Source organism: Ammospiza caudacuta, chromosome 10, assembly GCF_027887145.1.
Source record: "Ammospiza caudacuta isolate bAmmCau1 chromosome 10, bAmmCau1.pri, whole genome shotgun sequence".
Classification (NCBI taxonomy): Eukaryota; Metazoa; Chordata; class Aves; order Passeriformes; family Passerellidae; genus Ammospiza; species Ammospiza caudacuta.
In genome coordinates, this window is record NC_080602.1 from 18177689 (window position 1) to 18189709 (window position 12021).

At 40.4% G+C, this 12021-nt stretch overlaps 1 protein-coding gene across 2 annotated transcripts; it reads left to right on the top strand.

The window, feature by feature from the left end:
* The first annotated feature begins 554 nt into the window (after positions 1-554).
* C10H15orf48 (chromosome 10 C15orf48 homolog) lies at positions 555-9513 on the top strand. Of its 2 annotated transcripts, XM_058811561.1 has the most exons (5): positions 555-683; positions 1013-1101; positions 1853-1913; positions 2555-2646; positions 9387-9513. In XM_058811561.1, exons 1-4 carry the CDS (start codon positions 642-644, stop codon positions 2621-2623), a joined length of 261 nt encoding a protein of 86 aa, XP_058667544.1. In that variant the 5' UTR covers positions 555-641; the 3' UTR covers positions 2624-2646; positions 9387-9513. The 2 variants fall into 2 exon arrangements, with proteins under 2 accessions (XP_058667544.1, XP_058667543.1); XM_058811560.1 differs by lacking the exon at positions 9387-9513 and having other exon boundaries at positions 2555-4489.
* The last annotated feature ends 2508 nt before the right edge of the window (positions 9514-12021 follow it).

Genomic DNA, 12021 nt, shown 5'->3' on the forward strand with positions numbered 1-12021 from the left:
GGAACACAGGACAGTGATGAGAACCTGGGCCTGGGTTGAGCTTTTGCTTCAGCGCGAGGGGACCCAGTGACACTGGGCTCCTCTTGTGGTCACTATAGGCAGCTCTCCGAGCTCTGGAGAGGCAGCTCTGTCATAACCGGGCGTTTGCCTAGATACCTGGAGGAGGGGACAGACAGGAGGACAAAGGAGAAGCAGAGAAGCCAGGTTGGAGTGCTGCAGGCACGGGGAGAGAAGGGCTGGCGCGGGACCGGCACAGGCTCTGTCCGGCCGCTCCCTCCGGCACCTGCAGGGGGCGCTGCCGGCCCGCGGGCCCGCTTCGCGCTGTGCTGCCCCTCAGGGCCCGCTCTGTCCGGCCGCCGGGGGGCGCGCTGTCCCCCCCTCAGGGCCCGCTCTGTCCGGCCGCCGGGGGGCGCGCTGTCCCCCCCTCAGGGCCCGCTCTGTCCGGCCGCCGGGGGGCGCGCTGTCCCCCCCTCAGGGCCCGCTCTGTCCGGCCGCCGGGGGGCGCGCTGTCCCCCGGGGGTGCGCTGTGCCGCCCCTCAGGGCTTTGGGCTCAAAGAGCGCGGGGCGGGTCCGGCCGGCACCTCCTGCCGCAGCCGGGGAGAGCTGAGAGCTGTCTGAGCCGCTCCGCAGCCGCTGCCAGCATGAGCAAGGGCATCTTGCACACGCTTAGAACGAAAAGAGAAGTGAGTTTGCCTGAGGGGTCGGGGCCGTGGTTACCCGCCCGCCGGGAGGGATGCGGGGGGCTCGGGCGGCTGCACCGGGGTTGACACTTGGTTTCCCGAGGAAATGGGACATGCGTAAGGTTGATGTGTTAAAAGTGAGGTGTGGAGAAGGGTAATGTAGAGGTAAAAGTGAAATTCACGTATTAAAAGTGAAATGCTGTAAAGAGTAATATAGAGGAAATATACAGGAACAGGTAATCCCTGTCTAGTTCTGTGTAACCCTTGCTCCCCTACTCGTGGGTCTGTAGCTGGGACATAAGATCTGCTCTTTTCTCTATTTTATTTTTCAGCTCATTCCCCTGGCCGGAATATTGTCCTTCGCAGCAGCTGGGGCGTTCTCTTTTTGTATCTATTCCCTTTTCCGCAAATCTGATGTGATGTAAGCAAAAACTTATTGCTTGGAGCTTACCCTAACTTGTTTTATTCAAACGAGTATTTGACTATCATGTTTTACACCCAGAAAAAAAAGAAATTGTGCCAGGTACATGTTCCAGAGTGCTGGGAGTACTGATAATGATTAAAGTATCTGCAGATTGTAAACAGTGAGGAAATTAATTAATTTGGAGTGTAGTCCAAGTTATTTCCTAACTTTTGATTTAATAATTATGGGGGTTTTGCTTTAGGTATAAGAAGTTTTAAATGTTACAATTAAGAATGTCATATAATCACATTGGTAGATGAGATGCACATATATTGCAACCAGGCTATTGACTTGTATATAAAGAGCAGTGTTTGATAGTATTCCAATGGCTTGGCTGATAACTGGAGCCAAATCCTACACTCTTAAAGGTTTTGGGAGTATATTTATTTATTTTAAAGTGATTGGAATAGGCATTTTAACTGTTAGGGTAAAAGTCCCTTGTGTCTTTATTCAGTTTTGATTTTTCAGCTTGCTTCTCACAATGGTATGTGAACAGTGCTGGCTTGCTTGGTGCTTTGGAAGCTGCAAAAAAAGCAAGCTATCATTGATTCCTATCCAGATTTTAAAATACAGTGCCCAAACCTGTAAACTTATGTTTTAGGGAACTGCTTACTAAGGTGAACAGTTCTACTGACAATAGGCTGCTCATATGAAAATGTGTTCAAGGACACACCTTAAAACATAATACCTGTTTTATCTTCTTTTAAAGCATTCACAAGATTGGCAGTTCAGAACCATGGGAAACTATTGATCCTGCCAAGCCTCAGAAGGTAATTTGTACATATAATATATGTATAAATAGCATAAATTTCCAACACAATGAATCACTTCTTTCAATGTGTGAGAACTAGTAAAATATGAACAAGAGAACAAGTGTAAAGTTGATGTGTATCTAGTTAAAAGTGGAAACAAATACTTCTTTGATTACTTTATGTCTTCACTGTATTAGCTAATGATAGGCATCTCTTACACTGTAGGTCTCATCTTAAATTCATACTGGACTTCTGGTTGTTGTCCTATGTCCATTCCCACCCCAAACATCCATTTACTCCATTCCATTGATAACAGTGGAAACTTGGAGTATAAGGAAGTGCTGTTTACTCTTAACTTGTTCCTGAATTACAGAATTGAGTAAGAATGTTTGAGTACTGTAGCCTGAAGGAAAAAGATCTTAATTTATTAGAGCACTTAGGATAAGGAAAAGTAAAGTTATTTGGCAGATTACTTAATTATTATCCAAGTGATTTTGTTCAACAAATTATTGTGTCATCTGTTGCATTTTTCTGAAAGGAAAATGTAAAGCCACTAGAACTTCTTCAGCAATAAGCTGGTGTTCGATATGGGGAGGTGTGGGAGTTGAGTAAATGCTCACTGGGATTTTCCTGACTTTCATATTTTCCATTTCTTCCAGCTGGTAACAATCAATCAGCAGTGGCAACCTATAAAAGAGCTGGAAGAGGTGAAAAAGCTGATGAAGTGAGAAGTTTCTGTTGCCTCCCAAAGGTACCCTATGAATCTAGTGGAATCATTTCTGCACAAACTTGACTACTGAAATCAGTGTGCGGAAATGCTTCTGCTACATTTTTAGGGTTCTCCCTACATTATTTGGCCTCTGGATGAGGAGTTTGATGTTGCTTTAGAAGCTGGCATACAGCATCCACATAGTCCAAAAATCTGAATCAAAATACTCATTTTCAATAAGCATTTGATGTAAATTTTTGAGTATTCAGATGGTGATTATGGATCAAAAAAGCCTTCATAGTTTTTGTAGAATTTCAGGATTTGTTTCAAAACACATCAGTTTTGCCATTTTATTAATTTTTAATAAAATAAATTCTAAATTTTTACATTTCATGTAAATTCAAAAGCCTTTCTAAATTGGGAATCCTGGTCTCCTTTCAGAGATACTGAACTTTCTGTTCTGTATTTCAGTGTTGTGTGGAGACTAAAGGCATAACCAGAGGATGTCTTTGTATGGCAGCATATGTGGTCATACAGTACACTTGCATTCCTTGTCTCTGTTAGATGTGGGAACAGATTAACAAAACTAATGTTGTGCTGCAAATATTGAAACTTACCCACTGAGGAGTCCAATAGGTTCTTTAACCTTTTTATTTAATTCTAATTGTATTTGAGACTGCAGATTTAGAACCTCAAAACCTAAGGGTTAAGCGTGGCTAGAAGGAAAATGAAAATCAGGTAAATATTGTTCATGATTAAATTTTTTTGAAGTTACTAGAATTAGGAAATCTGCATCATCCAAAACTACACAGTGTTAATTTCTTATCTTTGTGCAAGGTTGTTCAAGTGCAAGCTGCAATGTACTGCACAATTAACAATATTTTTAAAGATTTCTACGTGCTATTAGGTATATCTCTTTTATCAAATAGAAACTAGCTGATTAAAATTAGGAATGATTCCATGAAGAGGCAGTTCCTCTTTAAGCTTCTGTGTGTTTGATCATGGGTTGGCCAGGGAAAGAATGTAATGGGCAGGGTCCCAGTAAAATCATGAGACAGTAAGTGCATCCAATGGCAGAACAATCCTTTTGTAGATATTTTCTGTATGTGCCCGTTTCCAAGCAGTTTCTCAATCTGTTCCACAGTTTATTTCACAGTGGATGGTCAGAATTCATAATCCTTTGTGCGAGGAAGGGAGCAAAAGTGAAACAACTGCTAATTGGGAAAAGTCCCCTTAAATGAGTAATAGTCAAGTGCTTTAGGTCATTCTGCTGCAGCAAAGACAAGCTTCATTTAGAAAAGCTGTCTCCTTAATTCCAAGGTGGCTTGGCTTCAGAAGCTGTTTTCTTCAACTGAGAAAAAAAATAATCTAAATGTTGCATAAATATTTGTTTATCTAGTAAGGATGACTCAGCAGCATTTATGTTTTAGAGTGAGAGGAACTACTAGTCTTCAGAATAAGCTTGTGTTTAAGGAATGACATTACAAGAAGATTGAATATCACAGAACCACAAAAATACAGAGCTCTGAGGAATACAAGTTTTAAGTATTTTAAAACAGAATATTTTAAAATCTTTCTGTGTATTTCTACTGGACTGTAGCAAAAACAAAATGCCATGCTCCAAGTTGATGCATTAATTGTTCTTCAATAACTCACTTTTTTTAGCTGCAAATACTATGACCTAAGTATCTGTCAACATTGGAATAATAAATGTAAGTAAATTTTAGTTAATTTTTGTATTTAGCCACATTTCAGTGATGTTTCTAGTAGCACATTAAGCAGTGTGACTGCTGTCACACTGTGTGACTGCTGTCATAGGTTGTTGCTTATTTTATCATGTCCTGAAGCATAACAGCTGTGATAATAAATCTGTTTTCCTTTGTAAGCTGTTCTGTTTTTCTTTATTAATATGGATTTCTGGGGAGGATTTTCACACAATCGAAGAAATCAAAAAAATTTTTTTGGCAGTTCAAAAAGATTATGAATATTGTTAAAGCTGTTAGGGTTTTGTGTCTTTTCTGACTGTCCCTAAAAATGTCTCCTGCATAGAATATTTTTTCTTATAAGTGGCATACACCAAGAGCAATTACTGTGTCTCCCCAATCAGCTACTCAACATAAATCCATAAAGCAATGTACAAGTTATTTCCTTGTTCCGCAAACAGTAAAGATTCAACTGGTTGAATTTTATGAGAACAGTAAGGCTTCCCTGATCTGTGTCATGCAAACCCATGAGTCTTAATTCCATGAACAATTTAGAGGCTGTTGAAATTATTTAACAACTTTCTTATTTCTCACTATTTCCTTTGCTGTCTTTAGTCTCCTACTCCATTCTGCTCTTGATTTTGGTTTAGTTGATGTTGACTTTTTTTAACAATCACTATCTCTGCTCACCCTAGCTAGTACATTTACATGGAACTATATCACTTCCAAATTTCATATTAATTATGAAGTTTAATAAAAATGGTCACTAGTTTGTTAGAGTTTCCAGTATAGGTTGGAAGCCATTAGAAATGTGTTTTAATAGTTCTAATCACTATTAGAAATCCACCATTAGAATCTATGGTCATGCTTCTCTAAATTTTTCTATGTAGTCTATATGTAAATAGCTTTCTGGAAGAAGAGAAGAATAGAAGGCTGCTTTTTTGCAGTGTATATACAATGAATTGCTAATTTTTGTTATTACAATAGTTCTTCAAGGCCTTAAATCTGCAGATCTTGTGGTGGTGTGGCAGAGTGTGTTGGGGTTTTATGTTTCTTTGCATGTGATAGCCCCAGTGTCAGCATTTCTCCTTCTGCCACCCTGCATTTCTCTGCCACAAGGTGCTATCAGTGCAGTTCTGCACTGTCTGGTTCCTTCAGTGGTGGCTTTGTGCAGAAAACAGTAACTTACAGAGGGGGCTGATGCACCTGTTGAAGGAAATGGTTCATCCTGCAGTTGTTGTCTGCCTTAGTGCAGAAGGTGGCTGTCCCTAGGACTGGCTGTGGAAAACAAACAAGAGTAATGGGAATGATTCACTGAATCCAGCCAATATTTGGTGTTGGACACTTCTGGAAAAGCTTTCAGCTTAAATAAACACGGCACAGTTTTCCTTTGCTGTCTGAAGCCTTTGCTGTCCGGCACATCCACGTGCCATACAGGAGCACACAGACAATGAAATCCCATAAAAAGTGTAACCGAAATAGAAATCAAAGCACTACAGCTGGCTTGGCCTGGGCCACTGGGGTTGGTGGGTGTTGCCCCCCAGTGCTGATGTGAACAGGGAGGAGGCAGCTTGTGTGCCCACAGCTCTCTCCATGGGGCAGCAGCCATGGCAGTAATGGCCCCTGGGAAGCCGTGAGGCGACACCGCGTCCAGAGCACCTCGGCCTGTGCGCCGCGCCCTGGCCAAAGATCACACACCCTCACCAAGCTGTGCCAGCCCTATTTATGCTGGACCTTGCCCAGGTGAACAAGGGGTTTAGTTTAATTAGCATTTACTTTTAGATAATTTTGTTGTGCATACGTTCTGGCCAGAGCCATTACGGGGGAGGTGTTGCCCTTCAGGACTCACTCAGGATGTGGGATAGCCCCTCACAGCACGGGGAGCCTGGGGCTGGGACAGATTTCACCCTAACAAGGGAGAGCTGTCCTGCAGCATCACCACCGTGCCTGTGTGGGACTGAGGGCCATGTGAGCAAGGTGTGGGAGTGGGGTGGCAGAGCACTGCTTGGGAGCCCTGGAGACAGTTTGGGTACCAGGATATAGACCAGTGCTGGCCTTCACTGCCAGGTTACCAAATAGTTTAAATAAACCCTCATCTCTTACCAACAGGTGCATGACAAAGGGTTTGGTTTGGTGTTGGTTTTCACATTTAAGATTTCCAAGACTTCCTGGTGTGCCAGGCTGGCTCTGTGGCCTCTGTTCGGGGGTTGTGACACTGCACAGCTCTTTATCTGATGCTGCTGCTTCACAAACAAGGAAGTAAATGCAGAAAGTCCTGATCCCTGGTAGTAACAGAAAAATCTTATCAGTTTTCCAAAGAAAAGCAGTCATCTACTGCTAATAAATCACCAATTTACTGCATTAAAAGAAAGGGAAACATGTTCAAGCTGTTAAAACTGTTTCATTTAATGATGCATCTTTCCCTTCTGCTGTGACTTTTATAATTCAATAAATCCTAAATTTTTTTTGAAGACTGTTAGCACTGTGCTGCCCATGCTGTAGCAATATTAAATATGTTAGCATTGTGCTGCCATTACTGCGTTTAGTTTTCCTCTTGGCAAACTTTGAATGAAGCATGCTATGGTCAGAAAAAATTAATTCATCTTCAAGACTGCAATATCCACCTCACTCCCTAAAGCAGAAATCCAAATCCAAAGCACAATCCCAGTCACAATGACTTGCAGTTCTAGTCATTGCCTCATTGCCAAACTTTTGCCCATAATTTCCATGTTACAATAGCATGTTTTACAAAGTAGATGAAAAAACATCAGTTTGAAGTTAGGTGAATGTTTTATACTGATTTCAGGGAGGCATGAAATTAATACAGTAAAGTTTGCAGTGGTTGTGTATTTGTACTAGTATGTGTTTTTTGAAAATTCTCTCTCAAGAAAAATTAAAATGTTTCAGAACTGGGTATGTCTGTGCTCAAGTTCCTGTATTTTTATTAGTTCACAGAGGAGGCGTTTCCATTACACAAATCAGGGTGTTACAGGGAAGTTGGTGTTTGAGGATTTACTGTTGAGGGTGTCACTTCTCAGTAGGTGTAAAGGGCACAGGTGTACACCCTCTGCAATAAACAGAATTACCACCAAAGTCATAGGTGGATTCCCTCAATAAAGAACTGAAGTATTTGACCTTCCTGTCTGCTTTTAGAAATCCCCACACTTGTCTGGCTGGCAGTGCCACAGGTACAACCTGCATTCCTTAAGGAACAGTACAGCACAGGGTATTGCTGTAGCTACAGTACATTTGTTGAAAGGAAGTGTAATCATTTACAAAAAGCAAAGGCTAAATGAAGTTCTTTATCTACTGGGATTTTTTCTTCTTCATTAAACAGATAAAAGAAAGTATGGCAACCCAACAAAGAAGGGAGATGGGGGAAACGCCAATATTCTTTTTTCATACAGTAATGAAAGTCTTTGATGTGGGCTAGACAGGTAAAATATACCTTGTTTAGGAGAAAAGTGACTGTAAAACCGTCAGATGTCTTAGCTGAACTGCACAACAGATCACTTTGCAGTCTGTAAAGGAAATTGGTATTGATTTAATTTCTGACCACCACAATTTGCTCCAGGTACAGCAGTATGTTCCATACTTGGTTGCATGGTAGTGTGATGAAGTCCAATGTTTCCCAGTTGCTATCTGCACTACCCACATGACCTGGCTTTATATTTTCTTCTCTCCTTCCTTTTTTTGTACACAAACACACCTTGTATAATAAACAAAATATGAACTCTTAAAAAATAAAAAGAAATTTTTAAAAAGCCATGCAAACAACCTGCATGTATTAATACCCCTACTTAGCCATAGCAGCAGGTGGGCTGATTAGTAGTGTTTAATTTTGTTATTACTCCAACTCTGTGAGCAGCTTCCTTCTAGCTCTGGCAGCTAAAATTAGGAACTAGCTCTTCTCTTGATCCTCTCCTCAGTGCAATCTCAGATGTAATAAGTCTGTGGAAGAAAAATATTCTGCTTTCATTGCTGCTTTACAAAGACAGTTAATAGAGTTAATGTAACGAGATATCCTGCATAGCTATTCACATCTAAAACATATCTTCATTTACAGCTAAATGCCCATGAACCTTTAACATTTGATAAGCAGAGAGTTACTGTACTTTGATTTTTTTATTATATGACTTGAACTTTGCTCTGTGGCAAGTTGAGGAAGCTAGGTTGCTTGAAAACCATCCTCATTTATTCCATCTAGGTTCTGTTTCAAGCAAATAGAACGAAACCAGTGTGTAACTGGTTGGGCAATTTGTTTCCAGTTTAAGGTGTGTCTCTTCTGCAATAGCTTAGAAAATACAGAATTGCTTAATAGCTTCAAGTAATGAAAGAAGACTTTACTGGAAGGATGTTGTGGTCTGAGTTCATCAGCCTCCCTCATCTGTATTTTCTATCTCTGAAGTCTGTTCCACTAAATCCAAAACCACCACTGTACTAGCAATTCCAGAATGTAAACACAACAATATTTGTCATTTATAATTGTACCTGCCTAGTTTGAAACAAAATTGTTTCCCTCGGTTTATGTTTTTGATTGAAAGTGTCCTCTGATTCTTCAGAAAAAAGCACAGTCAGGAATGTTTCAGATGGAAGAATCTGTTGTCCTGGAAACATGAATTCAGCACCCCAAAGAAGGAATTCTTATTTTCATAGAAACAAAGGGCTTGCATGATAACTTACCTTGTTAGGTATTAATATTAATTAATATAATCTAATTACATTTCAGATATCTATAGCCTCAAATAATTTCTATTAATATGATTTTTTGCTTTTTTTTTTGTTTGTAACTGGAGGAAAGCACTGGAGCATGCATTCCATGTATTTACCCATATATGCCTTCAAGAAGTGTCTAAACTCCTTCCCAGTAATTGATCAGGCAGTCTGTGCTAGGTTTGTGCTTTTCCTTATTGCATCCATTAAAAAGTTAAATCCCCTGTAGCTTTTTTAGGAAAAAATAAGAGGGTTTGGTGAGGGTTTATTTTGAGGGGGCGGGAGTGTTTTGGAGTTGAGTTGCTGTTTCTTTACTGACTAATAAGACATTTCCAGGACGTGTAATAGAATATATTCCCTTGGCAGCGGGAAGTGCCCGTGGCTCTGCTCAGCTCAGAGCTCTTGGTGAACGCTGGGAGCGCTGCGCCATCGTCTGGAAAAGCCGGGAACGGCCTGGAAAGCTCCCAGGGGAGGAGAGCCTTTGTCCATACAGGTGTGTCATGCTTGTTCTCACAGGGGAAACAGGAGCATGAGAAATCTGTAAAAAAATGCAAAATAATTGTGTGCTACGTTGAACTATAGAGCACCATCATGTTCATGTTCATGTTCATGTTTCATCAATTTATTTAGGGATTTATTAAATAATTTCTTTGTGTGTGTGCTTTGGGAAAAGAAAGATTGCAGGGACTTGGGTGCTCTTAATGCACCTGGGATAAATGCAAATTTTTAGTCTGCTTGCCATCTGAGTCCTTTTGTTTATTCATCAGCTGAACTAAAAATCCCTGTGTGTATCAGGACTTAGTTTGCTATGTAAAAAAATGCAAAACACACTCAATACAGACAACACTGATGATTTATGTGCCCTCATGTACTGGCTGATAATGGTCCTGGAGAAACAACTTATCTTTTTACCATGTATAATAATAAGGCAATCATGAAACAGTCACCTTAAGGATAAAATTATACTTTTGCTTATGAAATGGCACTTTTTTTCCCCTATATAAATTGATGCCATAAAAAGTATAAATGCTTCATTGCTGTAATAAAGACAGTTATTTTATCCTGCATACTTAGCACCAGTTGCTTTCAAACTGTGCAATACCGAGAGAAAACAGAGATAAAAGAGCAAAAATACTCAAAAGAGCAAATATAATGATGAGGATATCATCATTTTACAGCTTTACACACAGAAGGCAGCTACACGTGTGTTTTAAGAGCAGATTGCTCTGGTGGCTGCAAAACAGAAAATGGAAAGGATCCATAATTATTCTAGTAGCTCCCAAAGTTGTGTCAGGTATTTCAGAGAATGAAGGAGCATGTAGGGTCCTTTCTAGAGCATTCAGCTGTGGAAAATAGAATAAGGGTAGACCAGCAGGGGATTTTCCAGCTCCAGAGCACAGACACTGTCAGTGCCCAGCACGCTTTGTTAGAGAGGGGAGGAGAGGATGAAACTGGAAAGGAAATTAAGAGTGGGGAATGTGGAGGACGTTTATATTTTTTTTATGGTAGAAAGGAAATCTAGAGGCTTTCAAATTAGGTCTTTCCTGTGAATTAGCAACTTGGTTAAAAGGCTTTATTTTTATTTTATTGATCAAAAAGGAAATGATCTTTGGGCAAAGGCAGGCCTGTATTTGAACAGCAGAGTTCTTGGGGTGTGTTCCACCCCTGGTGCAATGAGAGAAGCTCCTGGTGACCCTGAAAGCAGCAGTGCCCAGTGTGTGCGCTGGACATTATTAATGAAACTGTGGAGATGACAGAATATGGCAAGAAAACAGAGAGGGAAACTGAGAGCAGTGGCATAATGCAAAGAGTTGGTGAAAAATGAACATTGGAGATATGTGTGCTCACTCATGAGAAAACTGAATGTGTTTGGAGCAACCAGCAAGAAAAAAGACCTTGGCAATGCCCTTTTGGATAGAGGGAAGTGAGCTGGATACTTCCAGGGGTTGTCCCCTTCTCTTGAGATCCCAAGGGAACTTCTTCTCTGGCAATGGATTCATTTATTGGACTAGGAAGCTGCTGCAGAATGTACCATGTCTTTTACCCAAGCACTCACTTTTGTTCATTACACTTACAGTGATTTGTAGAGAGAAATAATGCTTTAACAGCCCTGCCTGTGCAGCATCAGTGCAGTGTCCTCATGAGATGCCACCAAAATACCTGAACAGAATCCTTGCCACTCATTACTTGATGGGTGTCTTCTGGGGCTTTTGCTTCTATGTCAGAAAATTACTTTTAAATGCCAGCCTTCTGCTTTTCTGAGTCACTCTGCCACTTGGGAGTGATTCTGCAAGAAATAGCAGATATGTACAGTAGTGAGATAATTGAAGACCAGATTCAAGTATGACATTTTAAATTGTAATTCTGCTGGTGAAGAAAGAAATGCTGCTGGTATTGAAAAGACAAAATGTCAACACAATTAAAAACAAAAACCAAACCACATAATTAAGCAAGGAAAACATTCAGAAACAAAATATGTCTCTGAAAATTTTCTTTTTAGGATAAGAACACTTCAGAAGGGAAGAGGAGGATGTGAGGGTTTGCAGTCTACTCATATGAAAATGTTTAATTGACTCATATGAGTAGGTTGTCATCAAAACTGTATCTGTGCTTCAGAAAAGGATGGGTGACAATCACAGATTTAGAAAGGAAAAGTGTGGACTTTCAGAAGTGGCAGAATTTTCTTGGGATTTCATCTGTTCAGTCAGCAAGAGTATTCCAGCACAGCTCTGGAAACCAGGGATGCTGGTTGTGGAAACCTGCTTGAATCTTGGAAGTTTTTTGTTTGGAAAGAAGTTCTGTCAAGTATATGCATTTTCATTTCAGGCAGAGGATTTGTAAGAAGGAAAAGAATAGTGTAAGAGTGTGTAAACTATCATAGCCACATTAAATAATCTGGCTTGGAAAAACAGGAGGCCTTATTTATAATAATGCCCCTTTCCTCTAAGCTGATACTGAAAACAATCTTGCAGTATCCATAAAAGCTTACTGATTATTTTAT

Bases quoted from the DNA above. Each gene is read 5' to 3' on its own strand.
- C10H15orf48 (XM_058811561.1), top strand. From the start codon at position 642: ATGAGCAAGGGCATCTTGCACACGCTTAGAACGAAAAGAGAA. The intron at 684-1,012 runs GTGAGTTTGCCT...TTTATTTTTCAG, and splicing joins CGCTTAGAACGAAAAGAGAA to CTCATTCCCCTGGCCGGAAT. The intron at 1,914-2,554 runs GTAATTTGTACA...CATTTCTTCCAG, and splicing joins ATCCTGCCAAGCCTCAGAAG to CTGGTAACAATCAATCAGCA.